At 39.4% G+C, this 20759-nt stretch overlaps 1 protein-coding gene across 2 annotated transcripts in view; it reads right to left on the bottom strand.

Annotated features, from left to right (window-relative positions):
- LOC127223979 (E3 SUMO-protein ligase RanBP2) overlaps window positions 1-10909 on the bottom strand; it is a 49157-nt gene extending 38248 nt beyond the window's left edge. For both annotated transcript variants that reach the window (XM_051186711.1, XM_051186712.1), the window contains exons 1-4: window positions 10740-10909; window positions 4753-4820; window positions 2963-3074; window positions 1477-1629 (exon numbers count right to left, since the gene is read on the bottom strand). In XM_051186711.1, the coding sequence (XP_051042668.1) occupies window positions 1477-1629; window positions 2963-3074; window positions 4753-4820; window positions 10740-10811 (405 nt within the window). In that variant the 5' untranslated portion in view covers window positions 10812-10909. The remainder of the gene's footprint in view (window positions 1-1476; window positions 1630-2962; window positions 3075-4752; window positions 4821-10739) is intronic.
- Between the last annotated feature and the right edge of the window lie 9850 nt (window positions 10910-20759).

The following is a 20759-nucleotide window of genomic DNA, read 5'->3' as shown; positions in this document are numbered from 1 at the left end:
TACTTTACCCACATACTCACCTTCTACCTTTGCCTTGCAAACACGAAAACCCTCCAAAAGCAATTTCTAATTTCCTTACCTCCCCCACCAATCTCTATCCTTCTGAATCATTTCCAAAAACTTAGTTTTTGAATGTATGAGAAATACTAAATTTTTTTTAAAAGTTGTATTTTTTCTTTTAAAGAAACATGGTATCTCTTTCAAAAATAAGTGTTAAAACTTCTAAAAAAAAAAAAAAAATGTATAACCCAGGCATAGTGGTGCACACTTTTAATTCCAGCACAAGGGAGGCAGAGGCAGAAGGATCTCTGAGTCTGAGGCAAGCCTGGTCTACAAAATGAGTGACAGGACAGCCAGATCTACAGAGAGAAATTCTGTCTGGGGAAGGTAGGGTGGAAAAAGCAAAAAACAAACAAAAACAAAAACAAATGTGTAATAGCATTAGAAGGAACCATCTAAAATTATATCATCTTTTACAATGTATGCATCTATCTGTATATATGAAATATTTTCTACAAAAGGGTTTCTCATTAAAGAATAACAAGTGGTACACTTTTAATTCTAGTATGCTGGAGGACTATGATTTTAAACAAGACTGTCAAAGACAAACAAATGTAACAGTCAAAACTGGATGTGGTATTGCTCCCTTACAGTCCCTGAACTAGAGACTTACCTCAAACAAACCACACAAAGTAACTATGAAATTCCTAAACTTTTTAGTAATTATTCTGAATAATCTGTCTTATTTTCTGTTTGAAAACCTCACACTTCCAGTTTTTAGAACACATTTCTTGACAGGCATTGGTGGTGTACACCTTTAATTCCAGCACTGGGGGAGACAGAGGTAGGCAAACCTCTGTGAGTTCGAGGCCAGCCTAGTCTAAAAAGCTAGTTCCAGGACAGGCTTCCAGAGAAATCCAGTCTCGAAAAAGCAACAAAAGAAAAAACATTTCTTTGTTATTTTTGAGACAGGGTTTCATTACATAGCCTTGGCTGCCTTGAAAGTTGCTATTTTACAGCAGGCTGGACTTGGAATCACAGAGATCTACATTCCTCTGCTTCCCAAGTGCTGGGAAGCTGTAGATAATTACCTAATAAAGCAAAATTTTAGGCCAGAGCTTCATTTACACCTTACCTACATACACGCACACACCCACATACACAAAACACACCTTACACCTCCACTGATCACAAAATAATACAATCTACCATACCAACTACACTGTATAAAAAATGAACTGTAAAATATTATTCCAGAAGTATAACTGAGATATCATCTGTAAATTATTACACTGCCTAGTCAGACAACACGCAGAAAAGTTTTAAAGGAATTATTCTTTTTATTTAAAGATTTTTAAAGAAAGTATGAACATGCTCTTCTGTCAAGTTTGCCATTACGTATTTATACTTCAAAACACTAAAAATGATTATATCCTAGTTTTCTCCTTTCGTATGCTGCTTAGGTTGTGACTTTACCTTGAGCTTATAAACAGCAGGACTTCCTGGGAAAAGTTTGGCTGCTCTTTCAACCCAGTACTTTGCTCTTCCATCGGTTACATCGTTTTTACAAAGCAATTCTGCAATCTTTAACACAAGATCTTTTTGTGTTGGGTTTAATTCCACTGAACGCTAATATCAGAAAATAAAATAGCAAAAAGAAATTACAAATTGTACAGAGGTATAAGTATATACAATCATCTAAAAATTATCATATATTATTCTTATTTTTCAAAGATTAAAAAAAAATTTTAATTATACATGTGTGCACATACATATGCACATGAATGCAGATACTCAAGGAGGCCACAAAAGAGTGTGTCAGATCCCCTAGAATTGAATTACAAGCAGTTATGAACTGTTCCATGTGGGTGCTGAGAACCAAACTCAGTACAAGAGTAGTTAGCATGCTTAACTTGAGCCACCTGTACAATTTTTAAAATTCTATTCCTAAATGATGCTATTTTAAAGATGTTAAAGCACCAATATTTTTTGTGGAGCAGGTGTGATATCAGATACCTTTAATTCCAGCACAAAGTAGGTAGAGGCTGGAGGACCTCTGGGAGTATGAGTTCTACAGAGTAAGTTCTAGGACACCCAAAACTATATAAAATGCCCACAAAAAACAAAAACAATATACAATAAATTTTGCATTGCTTTCATAAATTTTTTATAAAAACGCACGACATCATTCTCTCTGACCATTTTCGTGTTTTCCTTAAGTTATATTTTTATTTGTTTCCAGGGGTGTAGGTGATCCTGTGCCATAGCATACCAGTTGAAGTCATAGGACAGCTCCCTCTTTGCGCCTTATAAGTTGCAGGAATCAACCTCAGGTGGTCAGGCTCAAGCACCTTTACCAGCTGGGCCATCTCCCGAGCCTACACTTAAATTTTATGTTTTATATATTCAAAAAAATTTAAGTATGTTCCAAGCTAAGCCACTTAATAGTTTTAATGCTTATTCTCATACACTGATAAAATTAAATATGAATTATTTATTATATACTATGGGCATCACCTGTAAGGCTGTGCAAAGGTTACACCTTTTTTTTTTTAAAGTATGTAGAGGTCTTGGCCTACATGTATGTCTGTGTACCATGTGTGTACCTGGTGTCCAGGGAGGCCAGAAGAGGACATCAGATCCCTTGGAAATACAACTACAAATGGCTGTGAGCCACCACATGGGTGCTGAGAATATAACCCAGTTCCTCTGGAAGAACAAACAACCCATGCTCTTCCCTGCTGAGCCCTGTTCCAGCCTCACATAAGCTGTACTTTTTTGTTTGCTTGTTTTGTTTTTTGAGATAGGATTTCTCTGTGTATCTTGGCTGTCCTGAACTCGCTCTGTAGATCAGGCTGGCCTAAAACTCATAGAGATGCACTTGCCTCTACCTCACAAGTGCTGGGATTAAAGGCATTCACCACCACACCACCCACAGGCTGCATTTTAATCTTATAATTACCTTATAACATTCAACAGCTTTGTCAGTATTTTCTTCAACTTCATAAAGAAGACCCAAAAATCTGTGGGCTTTAGGGTCTCTCTCTTGCACATTGATATATGCAGATATGTATCTGTTTTAAAATATAAAAATAGTATATTAAACAAGTTTTAAAATACAAAAATAATCTTCAGTCATTAAACTTACAACTATACTTACATACTGACAAGAGTGCACCCTAAATCAAGAACCCATCCAATTATTCTATTGTAATTCAATTACTGGCTACCATGGTTACTTAACATGAAGTCCAAAAATATTCATTGCAAAGTAGCTAACAATCATACAAACTAATCGCATTTTATTATTTCACTCAAGATGTATTTACTTGTCCTCTACAAGAGCAGAGTACCTTTAACCACTAAGGTCATCATCTTCCCAGACCCTCATTTCACTAGAAAGTGCTACATTTTTCTTCTGCTACCAAAATAAATAAATGCATAAACTGTTTTTTTCTTCCTGATCACATTTAGCACCAAAGAGTTTCACATAAAAATAAGCAAATGATCATAATCTACAAACTGCAATAAAAAATTTAAAGTGAGAATGTAAAACACTAAAAAAGTTTCCCAAACCAAGAGAATATATTACTTTTTAAGTAAGAAAATAATCTCCAAGTACTATAATGAGCTACATTTGAAGAGAAGAAAAATTGTTTAATTAACCAAATAGATCTAATTCTTTTCTTTTTTCCACCCATAATTTGGGAGGCAATGTGTACACTGTGGTGCATACATGGAATTCAGAGGACAGTTTGCAGTAGATAGTTCTCTCCTTCTAATGTATGGGGTTTCAGGGTTCCAGCTCAGGTCATCAGGCTGGTAGCAAGCACTTGTACGAACCAGGAAATCTCACCAGCCCCTAATTTCTATGCACAAAAGTAAGTTATCTTCTGGGTTCATTAACAATGTGAGAGAAATAGACCAAAGACCAAAACTAAGGAAGAAGCATCTCACATTAACAAGAATACAGTTAATAGCTTCCGTGTGCAGCCAACAGAAGGTATCATCACTTCCCTTTCGTTCTGGGGAAGAGGCTGCTAGGGATAGACCCAGTGGCCCTGCTCCTACCTAAAATTCAGAGACAAATAACTAAGTGTGATTCTCTAAAGAATTGTCATAAGAAAACCACAGTTGCAGCCTTTACTGCTTTTGATAATCTGTCTCCCCTTTAATTTCCGCCTCTAAGCTCTGGGTAAGGAAATTAGACCCAGACAGTTTCTTGTCTTGTTGATAAGACAGCAACTACTGGGCTATTAGGTTGGCTATTCCCTGGCCAGCATTAAGTCTGTTTGTTGCTTCTCTCCAGCTAAGTGAAGCACCAGGTTATCTAACCAGGAAGAAATTTACATACAGAAATGATCTCTTTCATTCTACCCAAGGACAATTTTAGAAACAGTGTTATAAGACAATTTCTGCACTAAATGTAAACAGAAGCCAGTAAGAAATACTCATTATAGTCTCAATCTAACAAATGCTGAGATCATAAATCACTTATTCCAGAATACACAAATGTATTTTTTTTAAGATTTATTTATTATGTATACAGTGTTCTGCCTGCATGTAAGCTTGCACACCAGAAGAGGGCACCAGATCTCATCATAGATGGTTGTGAGCTACCATGTGGTTACTGGAAACTGAACTCAGGAACTCTGGAAGAGCAGCCATCTCCTGCTCCACAATTTTATTCTTTAGCACTTCTTCCTATTACAAGAATGAAAAAGAAAAACCTATTTCCAGGTTGGCACTTACTTTTTAGCAAGATCATATTCTTTAGCTTCATAGTACAATTTTGCAAAGTAGAATCCTTTCATTGACTTCTAAAAAAGAATTAAATGGTTTTACTGTTCATATTTTGAAATATTGCACAACATTTTCAAAGGACAAAAATGCCCTAACAAGTTAAATATTAATTTTTTCAAATGTGAACATGCATATATATACATATCCTAAGAATAGTTCCAAATTTTATAAATTTCATAAAAAGTAAATTCAAGAATAGTTAAAACAGATATCAGAAGTTACAATTCAAGGCAGGTGAAATAGTTCACACCTGTAGTCCTAAGAACTTAGGAAGTGGAAGCAAGAGGATCCTGAGTTCAAGCCCATCTTATGCTCAATGCCAGCCTGAGCTACAAGACAGACATAGACACATAGACACACACAGCACAATGAAAAAGCTTTCTCAGAAAAGCTAGGCACACCATAGCAATGTGTTACCCAGCATGCTTTGTACTGCTCTCCTGCATTACTTTACAGGTAATAATAGAAGCCAAATTTTCTGGGGAAAGGGACATAACTAGAAATCTCTTCTTTCCTACCCTGTGTAAGAGGCCTCTTTGGGAAAGCATTTCAGACCCATTAAGCTTCTGGACACTCCTTGACCTATGTCTACTTTCTTTAAAGATCACTATTTTACATAGATTTTAAAATTTGATATTTTGTTTTGTTTTTAAACAGGATTAGTCTTAGCTGGCCTGGTACAAGATATGTAAAACCAGGACAGCCTCAAAGATTCACCTGTCCTGGCCTCCCAAGCACTGGGATTATAGGCATGTACCACATTTGACTTTGAAATAAAATTGGAATTCTTCAAATAAACCTATTTAATATCCTGGATCTTTACTACCATAAACTGCCAAGGCAAGAGTACAGCTTCATACAAGATATGGTCTAGGGGTGGATAAATGGCTCAGTGGTGAAGAATAGCACCCACATGGCAGCTCTCCACCTCTTATGACCTCCATGAGCACCAAGCACACAATAGCACATACACATGCAGGCAAAACACTCACACTCTAGTTGCCAGTGGCTTTGGATACTCAATTTTTTTTTGGGGGGGGGTGTTTCGAGACAAGGTTTCTCTGTGGCTTTGGAGGCTGTCCTATAACTAGCTCTTGTAGACCAGGCTGGTCTTGAACTCACAGAGATCCATCTGCCTTGCCTCCTGAGTGCTGAGGTTAAAGGCATGTGCCACCAACACCCGGCTTTGGATACTCAATTATTATAGAGACTTTTTTTGGAAGCAGGAGGCAATCCTTCTGTGTGCTTTTCTTCTTTCTGTGATGGATCTTTTAGCTATCTTGAGATATTGCTAACAACTGGTTCAGACACTCGTGAGGCCTATTAGCTTTACTATTGACAAGCTGTCTCAGCAATTATCCTTCAAAACGGGGATTTGGGAACTAAAAATATCTGGTGTCTGAACTAATGAACTTAAATTCTGATAATTAGAATGCCAGCATCAGAACATTCTAGCTGAAGGCTTCAAAAGACCTCTAGAACACAGCACTGTTTCAGTGAGCTAGTCTCCTGGTCTCATTACCACAATATTCTGCTTATTTCCTTAATAGCAGTGATCAAAGTCCTAACTGTTCTTATTGTTTTGTATGTGTTTATCCTTTCAACTATAGGGTACACTCAGGTACAACTCTGGTTGCTAGATTCCAACCACTGAACCATGGGTGGTGGTAGGTATTCAATATATACTGAAGTCAGTCATGACTTCCTTGGGATTAATTTCAAAGACAGTTTTAAAGAAAATGTAAACATTTACTCTTTTCCTTATATTACCTATTTTCCTTCAAAAAGTTTGTAACCGCTTGTTCTACTTAGTATTAGAATGTCTAAGAACTCAGTTTTTTTCATTTCTTTAATCTCTGCTAATTTAGTATGCAGAGAGGGATCACCTCTTGTGTTAAGACCACTTTTATAAGTATACATTCTCAGTAAACTCTCATCATTATCAATTTTATAGCAGGAAAATGATATTAATTAATCCTTAAGGATTTTTTGGGGTGAGGGTAAACCTTGATCCTTTTGCCTCTACCTTCTGGATGCTGAAACCACAAGTGTGGGCTACTATGCCCAATCTTATTTGCTTTTGGCAACCAAAGCCAGGGCTTCATGATGCTGGACAAACATTCTTAGAACTGAGTTACACACCAAGGCTCCTTAAGGACTCTTTAACACCACTGATACTTAAGGTTATTTCAAAATGTTTCCAATTGTCATTTGTTTCAGTGTTCAATGTATTTAAAAACAAGACTGATATTCTTTTTTTAGCAAAAATGTTTCCTTTGCTGTTTACTCTTTAGTGGTTATATGCTAAGAAAGGCCATTCTCACTTGAGATCATAAAATTTTTATCCCTATATTCTTTTTCTCTAAATTACTTTGAAATCTAATACTTATTTTTGTAAACACTGGACCCTTTGTTTCTAAAAGTCATTAAGCAACTATTAATATCCAAGCAATACCTACTAAATAACCCATACATTAAATAACCAATCATTTTCTCCATCCATTTGGAAAGTAACCCAATTTCTCTGTGTAACAGAATCTGTTTTTTTGTTTTTTAAGCTATATTCTCACTCTAGCACAAACTGACCAGAAATGCTACTGTAGCCCTGGCTACAAAATGAATTCACAGTGATTCTCCTAGCTCAGCCTCCAAAATGCTGGGATTAAAGGTATGAGCCTTTATTTATTATTTATTTATTTTATGTGTTTGGGTGCTCTGCCTGCATTTATGACTGTACAGTATGTGCATTCAGTGCCCACAGAATCCAGAAGGCATCAGATCCCCAAGTTACAGTGGTGAGCTGCCATGTTGAGTGATGGGAATCAAACCAGGGTCCTACGAAAAAGTAACCAGTGCTCTTAACTTTTGGGTCATCTCTCTTTAAAAAAGGTACAAAGCTATATAACCAACGTGTATGTGTGACAGGTAGTGCTTATGCAAGTTCATTAGGACAAGTAGAAGAGATACATTGCTAACATAAATTTGTAAACCATAAGAGCATAATATTAAAGATAACTAGGGCTGGAGAGTGGTTAATAGCTCTCTGGCTGCTCTTTCAAAGGATCTAGGTTTGATTCCCAGCTCACAACCATCAGTAACTCCAGTGCCAGGGGCTCTGATGATGCTTTCTTCTGACCTCCTTGGGCACAGGAACACATGCGATACATAGAGATAAACACTCATTCACAACTTTAAAGAAGGCTGGTGAGATGGCTCAGCAGTTAAGAGCACTGGCTGCTCTTCCAGAGGACTGGGGTTCAATTCCCAGCATGCACATGGCAGCTCACAACAGTGTGTAACTCCAGTTCTAGGAGATCTGACACCTTCACACCATTGCACATAAAATAATATTAAATAAACTAATAAAAAAAATTAAATATGTTTAAAATTTTTAAGATAATTAGAACTGGCAACATGGCTTCAGTGGGAAAAAGTACCTTGCCCTCAAGCTCAAAAACCTAAATTCCATCCCCAAGCCCCACATGGTAGAAGAGAACCAATTCTAGCCAACTTTCCTATGACGCCCACAAGTGCACTTACACATACACACAAACACACACACACACACACAATCACTCATGCTCACAAAGTAAAATGCAGTAAGATAATAAATTTGAAACACTGATTTAAAAAAAAAAAAAAAAACAAAGGAACTGAAACCCATAAATCGACAGCAGGAATACAAGAAAGTACAGTCACTATAGAAAGGCGGTTGAGGGCTCCTCAGAAAACACCAATTAACATACAACCCAATAATTATTTCTTGGTGTAAATTCAAAGGAATTAAAGAGAGGCATTAAAATTTTTTACATTATTTTTTGCTGCATTGTATGTATTGGGCAAAAGATACAAACAACCTAAGTGTCAATCAACAGTAGGTGAATAAGCAAAATGTGGCATACCTAAAATACATACACACTATTAATCAGCCATTAAAAAGGGATGGCTCTTAACACCTGGTGCAACATGGATGATCTTGAAAATACACTAAGTGAAATGAACTAGACACAAAAGGACAAATATAATATCCTAAAAACATGAACTATTAAGAATATCCAAATTCGTAAAATAAAGGTCACTGGGAACACAGGAAAGAAGGGCCTGTGGCAATATTTCTTGGTGGTTACAGAACTTGTTTGGCATAACTTTAAATATAAAAGGCTGGGAAATAAGGGTTCTGTTACAGAACTTGTTTGGCATAACTTTAAATATAAAAGGCTTGGAAATAAGGGTTCTGGTTGAACAACTCAGTATGTTAATGCCACAAAAGTGAACAATGAATGAAACTAGTTAAAATGACAAATGTCGATCTCCAAGTTGGTCAGTATCCAACCAACCACTCTTACATCAAAAAGTATTTTTTAAAAATATATTGGTAGCTGGGCATGGTGTATACCTTCAGTGATGCACACCAGTACGTGGGAGGCAGAGGCATGAGGGGCTTCATGACTTTGTAGCCACCAAGCAGACCCTGTCTCAAAAACCAATCAAACAAACAAAAAAATCAAAACTGAACACAAACAGACTATTTGCTTGTCACTGTTCTTAACATAATTTAGCAACTATTTATACAGTATTAGGTACTATTAGTTGAGTGTGCCTTATCTGAAATGCTTGGCATTTCTAGATTTCAATGTCTTTGGGTTTGCCATTTTTGTTTTTTGAGTTTTTTTTTAAAGATTTTTAAATATTTTCAAACATATGAGATTCCTGGTGACAAGACCCAAATCAATATAAATACATTTGATAAACCAGAAGACACTTTTTATCTGACAGTTTTTGTGCCCTTGAACTTTGAATTTGACCCATCAGAGGAAACTGGTTGTAAAATTTCATACTTGTGGCATGCCAGTATTACATGAACTTGAATTTTGTTTTGTTTTGAGGCAAGGTTTTCTCTGTGTAACAGCCCTGATGTCCTAAAACTTGCTCTGTAGACCAGGCTAGACTCTGCCTCCCAAGTGCTGGGACTAAAGGTGTGTGTGTGCCACCACTGCCCAGCACTAAACATGAAATTTTTAAAGAATCACTTGGGATTCTAATTTTCTGGGGTTATTTTTATTGGACTGGATTATCTAATCCTTTCAAACTATCTGAGAAAAGATTAAAGGTAACAACAACAACAAAAAAACTATGCCATTTATATAAGGGACTTGTACATCCATGCCTTTTGGTATAAACGGATGACCATAAAAATCCTTTTAGACACTCTGTTTTCAGAATTAAAAAAAAAAAAATAACTGAAGCGTGTATTTCAAGCTTTTCCCTAAATGTTAATATTAATCAAAATTACGTTTCCATTGATAGTCTATCTATACTTCACCGATTACAGCTTACACGCTTGTAGAATATACAATAATTACAACACATGAATGATTTCAAAATTAAAAAAAAGTCACAGAAAACGTTAGCAATGTTAAGACATAGCAATTACTGTCTGTAAAGAATTTAAAATGCCTGACCTTCTACCTTTAAATAAAAAACTTTTTAAAAAGCCAAGAAGGAAGGGGATGTAAGGAGTGGGGCACGGCAGCAGAATACTCCAATTAAGGGCTTCCCCGTGCGATTTGTGCTGACGCGCCCTTACGAATGTGGTTGTTCGTCCGCTCCCATGTCCACGGAGCCACCCGAACAACGGTAAAGCCCAACGCCGGGCAACCTCCCGGGCAAACATGGCCCGGGACCGAAGGCGCCTGCCGCTGCCAGACGAGCCCCAAACAGCGCCCCAAGCCGGCCTACCACGCCGAGACTGAGGCAACGAGGCCCGAGTGAGCCCGCGGCCCGCCATGAAAAGGAAACGCAGGCAGCCGCAGTCCCCACGCCTCCGGTGCTCAGCAGCGCCACGCCACGCAGCCCGCAGCCGCCTCCACTCCAGCTGGAGGCCAGGCCGCCGGGAGCCATGACTTCAGCCAGCCGGCCTGACTGGACCCGCTCACCTCTCGAGGCGACGGGGCGGAGCCCTGCACCGAGGCGATGTACCGCTCCACCTCGGCCTTGCTGCGCCTCATCGCGCCGCCGACCAGGCTCCTCAGGAGTGGGACGCCACTCTGGGGCCTACAGCCGCCGCTGTCTCCAGGAGGTGAGCACCGAACACCAGTGACGCAGCTCCGTCACGAGCGGATGGGGCGGTGCGTGCGACTCGCGTCATCACCGTGCGCTACGCTGCGGTCAGATGCGCCTGTTTGCTGCCTCCCGCCTTCAGACCACGTTAACTTTTCTTTTTTTTTTCTTTTTAAAACGATTGTGAATAACTCTCTTTCCCCATCCCCGGGGATCTTTATATATTTTAATAGTAGTACGTCACAAAGAGAACCCAAAATGACAGTGCCCTGAGAATCCGACCTTTTTAGTGCTCCCTCTGGTCAAATTTTAAAAATTGATTTCCTTTTAAAGAGACAAACTTCATCATTGCCTCTGGTTTCCGTAGAATAATAGTTCATACTGGACCATGACTTTATGCTCGGATAAACCAGGGTTGAAATATTAGCATTACACGGTGAGATGCACTCTGCCCAGATAACCACCGTTAGGGGCATAGACCGAAGTGATTTCTGAGGAATGCTGAGTTTAAAATGTTTCTGGCCAGGCGTTGATGACACACACCTTTAATCCCAGCACTCAGGAGGCAGAGGCAGGTGGATATCTGTGAGTTTGAGGCCAGCCTGGTCTACAGAGCTAGTTCCAGGACAGGCTCCAAAACAATACAAAGAAACCCTGTCTCGAAAAACCAAAAAAACTAAATAAGTAAAATATGTTTCTGTTTCCAGGGTAAGAATCGGGGCTGCCTGACATCTAGGACATTGTCAGCAGCAATGCTGTTTGGGGGGCCTGTTATGTGACTTAACAATTAGCAGTAATAATTAAATTAAAAGTAATAATTTCTTTGTACTGGAGAGATAGCTCCGCAGTTGGGAGCACTTGCTGCACCTCCGAAGGACCCAAGTTCAGTTCCCAGTACCTACATTTGGCTGCTGACAACCACCCATAACCAGTTCTAAGAGTCTAAATCTCTCATCTCCGTAGCACCCGAGCACACACATGCTCAGATACACACAAACATTAATAATAATAATAATAATAATAATAATAATAATGATAATAATAATAATGAGAAGAAGAAGAAGAAGAAGAAGAAGAAGAAGAAGAAGAAGAAGAAGAAGAAGAAGAAGAAGAAATAGTCTCAAGGTTGTGAATAAAGAGCTGTAAAAGAGAATTCCTGAAAAGACCTGATTAAAACTGCAGTGATGTGGTGAGAGGTTAGAATGTTGCAGGTCTAGAGGACAGTGACCTTACTGTCAGGTCCAAAGGGTGCTCCATCCACCCCCAAAAATGGCAGACCCACTGACTCCAAAATTGAGTCTAGACACAGGCTCAACCAGGACTATTCAAAGGTTAGATAAAAGCCAGCATTCCTGGAAATCTTATGAAACATGTTCACCAAACAGGTTTCTGTCAGTCAAAAGGAATAATTTCCCTTGCCTCTGGCAAAAAGGGGACATATAGCTATGCAGTTGGCATATGCCTGTGGCACCTACAGGCATATCAAAACCTATGCTATCCCCCCCAGGCTCCCTTGGTCCCTACTTACAAGTATTTGTTTACATTTTAAAGCCTCCATGCCAGTATCCTGGTCCTTCTCTCCCTCTAGTCTCCAGTTCCATGGTCCCCCGCCTCTCCAGACACCCATTCCCACACCTCCCTTTTCTGCTTTCCCTGAGAGACAGCCTTGGCTGTTGGGAGTAAATTTTACTTTCCCACCCATTTCAGTTTCCTTACTGTGCCCCTCCCCCCTTGCATACACGTATCATGGGCTAGGTTAGACCACAGAGCTGCCTCTTGTCCACCTCTGTGTCTGGACTAGCATCCTGTAACATAGATTAAAAACCTTTGGACTCGATTAACTTAGCAGATTACTAGTTTCTATCAACCCAAAAACCTAAAAATGTCATCAGATACCATCTTGGACCTATAGAAAAGAAGCTTCACTAATTTTAGTGTAACTACCTCTCTGATATACCAGAATGTATTTTAAAGCTTGCCTTTATGTATGACTTTTTTGTTGTGTAAAACTATAAAACTACTTCCATATTGGAAGATGGAGTTTGGGGTAACCTAAATCTGTGTTCCTGTGTCATGGTCACTCAAAATGACTCCAAAAGAAACTCTTGTTCCCTATAAGATGACAGCTGTGCTTTTGTTGTTGTTGTTTTTGCATTGACACTCTTTTCTAAACTTTCAAAATATCTCCTTTGAGGCCGGTGAGATAACCTGGTAATGGTACTTGCCAGGCAAATGTGAGGAGCTGATTTATAGCCCCTTGACCTCATGCAAAGGGGTAAAAAAGATAGAACAAAATTGTTCTGATCTCCACACATGTGTGACTAATTACCCTACAAACACACACACAAAACACACACACAATAATTAATTAAAAATACTTTACTTTGGGACTTTGAATTGGAAAATCTTAGTTTAAACAAGGCATAAAATGTTTTAAATGCTAGGACCATTTTAACAGGCCATGGGCTGGAAAGATGGCTCAGCTGTTAAGAACACTGCCTGCTCTTCCAGAGGTCCTGAGTCCAATTCCCAGCAATCACATGGTGGTTAACAACCATCTATAGTGGGATCTGATGCCCTCTTCTGTACATGCAGATAGAGCTCTCATATATAAAATAAATAAAACCTTAAAAAGTTAACAGGTAACACTTGTACATATAGTAATGCCTTAATTATGTTAGAAAATATGACATATGTTAACATTTTAATTGGATACTTTGAGTAATTTTATTTGAAGTTTTCCATATTTTCTACAATGAAGTATTGCCTTTATAAGGAAAAGAATTAATAACAAATTGTTTTAGACTAGCACAAGATCAAGCAATCCACATTCCAACATGAATGGGGTAGGATATATGAGGTCCCAGTCTTAGCTGAGGAAAAATCAGAGTCAATGGCTGCTAGGGATGGGAGAATCATTTTTCTACATGGGTGGAACTAATCACTGGTTGGTGATCCAGGCACACACACTTCCACATGCAAGCAACTATAATTAAACTTCTAGGGTTTAAAATTAAAAAGTCAAATAAAGGGAAAGGAAGAAGAAACGGGGTGGGGGTGTTTACGAGTAGTTTTTCCCCACCGCTGGTCCCACCACCATGTGCCAGCCCCAAATAACACACAGAGACTCTGTATTTGATATAATGCTGTTGGCCAGTTACTTGTTTCTTATCGGCTAGCTATGTCTTAAGTATTAACCCATTTCTATTAATCTAAGTATTTCCACATGGTCTCACAGTGTCCGCTCTCCCCAGTCTCTCCATCTTGACTCCTCCTTACTACTTCCTCTTTCCTCCTTGTCTCCTAGTCCCTTCTATCTTCCTTTCATATTGGCCAACAGTGCTTTATTCATTAACCAGTATGAGAAACATATTTACAGAATGACATCTTTCATCGGGGGGGGGGGGTTAAAGAAAGATGGGTGATTTTGATCCAAACACATTATTATATGCAAGTATGAAATTATCAAATAATAAATTGAAGATTATTTTAATGTTTTAGAGACCATTCAGCAGTTAAGAGCACTTGATGTACATACAATTGTGGAGACTAGAGTTCAGATCTCAGCACCCATACTTCCTCATGCCTGTAACCCCAGCTGGTGCTGGGTGGGGATATACAGGAAGATCTCTGGGGTTTGCTGGCTTCCAGCCTAGCAAATAGAATCCAAGCCCCAGGTTCAGGGAGAGACCCTGTCTCAAGGAAAAGGCAGAGAGGGATACAGAGGGACCCCATGCCTTCTTCTGACCTCCACTAACCTAGATAGGCTCATGCACCTGTATATACATAATATAATCACACAGAGTGACCAATGCATGTGCCCACATGCACATGCACACACAAAAGTTGGGGCTGTAGAAATGATTCAGTGGTTAAGTGGTTAAGATTAAGTGGTTAAGAACATTCACTGTTGTCAAAGAGGACCTGAGTTTGGTTTCCAGCACCTACCTGGCAACTCGCAACTACCTAGAACTCCAGTTCCAGGGAATCTGATGCTCTTTTCAGATCTCCCCTGCACACAGTATACATGCATACCCTCAAGCACACACTAATATATAAATAAATACATTTTAAAAACATTTTAGAACTACGCTGGATGTGAATAACAGAAAGGAGAAACATAATTCCGAGATAGCTAAGATGACTTGAGTTGTTATTGGAATCTGAGATCCTTAGTTGCCTATCATGTTGTGAGATCTGTGATGGATGTGGAAATCATGAAACCTAGGTGACAAGGGAAACCATGAGTTTGGCTTGGAAATTTGTTACTAACAATAATCATGGCTAGGAAGTAAGCACTTGCTACACTGAGTTCTTAGCATGTCACATGTAGAAGTTCATGTAATTTCCCCAGTTACTGTGAGGATAACATTATCTTACTACACTCACTTTTATTATGGGCAAGGAAGCACTACAATGAACAGCCTCCAAAGCCACAGAGAAACCCTGCCTTGAAAAAAACCAAAAAAAAAAAAAAAAAAAAAGAGTGACACAATTAATTTAAATTGGACATATCGAACAGGATTAGGACAAAGGACAAACAAACAACCTTCTCCAGAAATTCAAAATCCTTCTGAGATGTGTGGTGTACCTTGGTGGCAGATTGCTTAAATAATCTGCACAAGGCCTTGGATTATTCTGATCACGAAGAGCAAAAGAAAAGCAGTTCCTATTTCTTCATGAATTAGGGACTTTGACATGTTTTACTTCACTTTATTTACACAGTGCTTTTTGTAAGGCACTGAAGTTCCTTTTGCAATATTGTTTTTTTTTTTTTTTTTGGTTTTTGAGAATGGTTCTCACTGTGTGGTCCTGGCTGTCCTGAAACTCAATTTGTAGACCAAGCAGGTTTTGAACTTACAGATATCTGTGTGTCTCTGTATCCCTGATACTGGGGCTAAACGTATGCACAACCACACCCAGCCCTGAAAGTAGGAATTTGAGACTTAGACTCATTCACTTTATGGTGATGTGAAAGTGACATACATCCAATAGGAACACAATTTCTTTTCTTTTTTTAAGACAGGGTTTCTCTGTGTAGCCCTGGATGTCATGGAACTCACTCTGTACACCTGATGATTTATTTCTTTTTATTTAATATATAGCAGCAGTGTTTTTCCTGACTATGTTGTAAACTGTGTGTCTGCAGTGTCCACAGAGGCCAGAAGAGGGCATCTGATCCTCTGGACCAGGATTTATGGACAGTTGTCAGCCACCAGGAGGGGTGGTGGTAGGGACTCTCCAACCCCTAAATGTACTTTTTTTTTTTTTTTTTTTTTTTTTTGAGATAGGGTTTCACTCTATAAACCAAGTTGACCTGTAACTCACTCTGTAGACCAAACCAGCCTGAAACTCTCAGAGATCAGCCTGCCTCTGCCTCCTAAATGCTGAGATTAATAACATGCCACAATGTCTGGTCCTCTAAATGTACTTTTGACTCCATTGAAAACTATTAGAATAAACGAACCCATTAAATTTGTGGCATAAAAATTATCACACAACTCAGCAGCTGCCAGGTGGGTCCTCTGGCAGATAGGGCTATTGAGGAGCTGATCCTGCCTGTATCTCCTTGGGGCTGAGTAGGATGGAGTGGGTCGATGACTCAGACACCTCCTCCTAGTCATCTGAGAGAACCACAGTGAGCTTTGCCAAAGAAGGAGCTTGTTTTATTGTAACAGGCAGTTACTTAATATAGCACTGAGAAAGAGGGTGGAGAACGTCAAGATAGGGTTGGGTCTAAGGGCCAATAATATTTCACTATGTCAGCAGTAGCTGGGCAGAGGCAGTTTGCTGAGTCACTCCAATGCGGGTGACTGTCTCATGGAATTTTACTTGTATTCACTGAGAGAGGAACTCATTTTGCTTTATCTATGGGGAAATACTTGTCAAAAGTTGTGTCATTAGTGTTCGAGGGTTAGTTTTTTGTTTGTTTTGTTTTTCTAGACAGGGTTTTTCTGTGGCTTTAGAAGCTGTCCTGGAACTAGCTCTTGTAGACCAGGCTAGCCTAGAAATCACAGAGATCTGCTGGCCTCTGCCTCCTGACTGCTGGGATAAAGGCATGTGCCACCACCTCCCATTGAGGGCAAATGTTTAAATCTAGCGTTTACATTGTGCCCAGGTCACAAAGGTCCCCAAAGAGACCAGGGGGACAGACCCACCAATGCAAATGCACAAAGTTTATGGATTGCTCTATCCTTCTGAGGGAGGGACCCTGTCTAGCAAGCTGATGGAGCAGCCTCCAGAAGGAGTGTCCTCTTGGTCTATTATATTTTTCAAAGGAAAATGCAGGGTTACATTATCGGGAGGGGAAGGGAGGAGAGCAGGTAGGCTCCTGATTGGTTGACATTTGGGGAACAATCAAGACATTTTTCAAAGTCAAGTTTTTGGTGTGTAAACCTGTGTATCCATTATTTTCATAGGTGGATGATGGTAAGCAACATTTTGTGGTTTCCATCGCTTGCTATGGCAAGTGGTCTATTGTATCAATGTTTTTCAGAATTGAATTGCCTGGAGACCACAGGGGAGTTTCTTTTGCAGTCAAACACTCCCCAGGATCCAAGCATCTAGAAGGCTAGGGGGTCTGGGGTTCCTTTATGTTCAGCTTTGGCCCTAGGCCTGTTGCATACAACATGGTCTCTAGGATTTTCAGTTCTTCAAAACCATTACAGCTCAGAATCTATTTTGGCAATCTAAAACCCATTAGCTGTATAGAGTCCCTCCAATGTCCAAAGTCCTTAGGCAAAACTTGAAAAACCACTTTGATAAATATATAAACACACACATACACACCCACACATTTGGTTTGGTCTCTGTAAGTCTGGCTAGCCTGGAACTCCCCATTTAGACAGGGCTGGCCTTGAACTCAGAGATCCCCCTGCTTCTGACTCTGGAGTGCTGAGATTAAAGGTGAGTCCCATTATGATGGATCATTAAAAAAAAAAGAAAAAAAAAACAAACTTAGGTGAGTTCTTTTTATTTTATTTTTATGTGCATTGGTGTTTTGCCTACCTGCATGTCTGTGTGACAGTGTCAGTTTCCCTGGAACTGGAGTTACAGACAGTTGTGAGCTGCTATGTGGGTGCTGGGAACTGAACCTGGATCCTCTGGGAGAGGAGTAATCATTCCAGCCCCAACAACTCATTAAAAACAAACAAACAATTTATTTGTAAAAGTGTGTGTGTGTGTGTGTGTGTGTGCGTGTGTGTCTGCATATATATGCCAGTGCTTATGTGAAGGTCAGAGGAAAAGTTGCCAGTTTTTCCCTTTTACCATGTAAGCCCCAGGGATCAAACTCAGGTCATCATGCTGGGTGGTAAACAACTTTATCCAGAGTCATCTCACTGGTCCCACCCTCATCTTTAAAATAAGGTTTTTTGTACTTATAGGACTTACTTCGAGCCTGCTTAATTAAATTGATTATAAGGATTTCCCAACTCTCTCTCACTCTCTCTCTGTGTGTGTGTTTTGTGTGTGTATGGAATTTGTGTTTTTAGAAGGAAATAAATTTGAGTGAGTCAGCATCTGTTATACTATTCTGTTTAAAAGTTGATTAAGGTGAGCATAGTGGTGCATATTTTTAATCCCAGCACTCAGTACTACATAGTGAGACCTGTCTCAAACATAACAAAACACAAAATGACAAAAAAAAAAAAAAAAAAAAAAAAAAAACTGAATAATTTCCCTAGCATTTAACAATGCTATAGCTTTCTCAAATTATTAACTAAAATATTTTAAATCAGTACCATTTTGGAGGTAACTAGACCTCGTATAGAGCCTTAATTTGTTCTGTTGTTTTGAAAAGATAAAAGAACTAGCAAACATTGATCAAAGCATTTTGTTTAATTACAGAGTGTGTATTCTGAGCAGTTAAATACAAATTCCATGGCACTTTCCTGTCAGGCATCTGAAACCTTGCTCCTTCATCCAGGTATAGTAATGCTCCTGACTGGACAACCTTCCCTACCAAGGCTTCAAGTTCTGCTTTTTAGTAACTATTACTTGAGTTTCATTGTATTATTACAAAAACAGTTTTTTGGAGTAAGGTATATCAGTGCATTTGTAGTTCCAGTTTTGGGCAGTAAACAGAATTGCTTGAACCTTGGAATTCAGGGTCAGCTTGGACCATACAGATAACCCCATTACAAAACAATAAACAAAAATAGCATAAACACCATAGTCTCTTCTACTTGTCTATTGTACTTCACTTCTGTCTTTTCCGGTTTTAAAGCAGGTTATCATCCCTGTATTGCCTAGACTGCCAGGGAAGCTGTTCAACCTAGAAATGGGTGGCACTGTCAGGGACAGAGGATGTCTCATTATCTCTCCACAGTTGGATAATGAATTTTGGAGTGGTGAGATGATGGGGGCAGCTGGACTGTATGTAGTCAGCTTACTAGCTTAGGAGTCTAGATAGATAGATAGATGCTGGTATAGGAGATGGTAAATGGAAGGCATGGGAGATCCACTGCTGTCTTCCTCCCTAGCAAGCTCCTATTTCTCTTATCATCCATGCTCTTCTAGGAAGCCTCTCTTTTCCAGCAGTCCTGCCATTGTGCCTGATTTATTACAATGGTCACATGGAGGCATTCTGTCCCACTATCTTAGAGGAAAATGAATGCATGGCTCAACTCAGAGCCCTAGGCATCTCCCAAATTTAGCAAATTTAAAGCAGTTTTGCCAAGGAAAGGTTGAATACTAGAAAAGAAATGCCCTGGCTATGAGCCTCTTCCCATGCATGGTGCAGGTGGCTAGATTTTATATTCAGACATATTTCAAGACATTAAGGGGGGGGGCATGAGAAACAGCTCAGTGATTAAGAGCATTTATTGTTCCTGCAAGATGTCCTGGGTTCAGTTCCCAGCAGCCATATGATGGAAACATCCAGTTCCAGAATTATATGGTAATTCCATTTCAGGAACCACATGATGCCACACAGGCAAAACACTCAATCATATAAAACAATTTTAAAAAAAGGATATGAAAAAGTTAGGGATTTAGTTCAGTGGTAGAGCACTTACTGAACTTTCCGGTTAGAGTAACACCTATGTCCACAGGGCCCCAGTGGGTGGGTCTTAGGGGTTATAGCCTAGATGGATTCTACTTCCTGATCTGCTCAGACAAGAGCAAGCTGACTCATACTTCCTCATGATGAGATTCTTCATCCCTTAAATGGCTTCTTGTCAGGCATTTGGTCAACATGGAAATGAACTGGTATATCTAACAAGGCTAGCCTGGGGTAGGTCCCCAGGACTGAAAAACATTAGCATTTATTCTGATACCTTCTATGGCATTGTGGAATATTAACCTTGGAGTAAAACAGCAAGTACCATCTTAATCATAGCTGCTGATCATCCCCAAGAGGCTCCAAGCAAGACAGTGACTGTTTCCTCCCAAGGGAACAGGCCCTCACCTGAAACACAAACCACTCATTTCCTCTTGCCACCATACCTCTAGGTGCATGTGATTTTGCCACAGTGACATACGGTTATGAGACTTACTAGAGTATATAGGAGGAAAGGTAATTGATGGGTGGGGGCTCCATTTATGCAGCCTTGGGGAGGCCATCCCAGTACTGAAGTTGACTTTGCTGTGATACAGCTGTTTTGGAGTTATCTACACTCCTGTAAAGAGCCTTTCCCATGCTCTAGAACTCAGTCCAGTGAAGTCATCACATTAGCAAGCTATATGGGTGGAAGGGTTCTCATTTGAGATGGCTCCTCAGGCAAAGTTAACACAAAAGGTGCTAAAACTTGTCTTATACACAATACCAGACCATTTTGCCACCTCTGCCTGGCTTTTATTCACAGATATGAATGTTTCCACTATATTACATTGAATATTTGAGTCTTCGAAAAGAGGTTAAACTAAACAACACATAACACATTATGAATAATCAC

The sequence above is a fragment of the Phodopus roborovskii genome, unplaced genomic scaffold (genome assembly GCF_943737965.1).
Source record: "Phodopus roborovskii unplaced genomic scaffold, PHOROB, whole genome shotgun sequence".
Lineage (NCBI taxonomy): Eukaryota > Metazoa > Chordata > Mammalia > Rodentia > Cricetidae > Phodopus > Phodopus roborovskii.
Note: the sequence above shows the minus strand (reverse complement) of the source record. Positions and strands in the feature narration are given on the sequence as shown.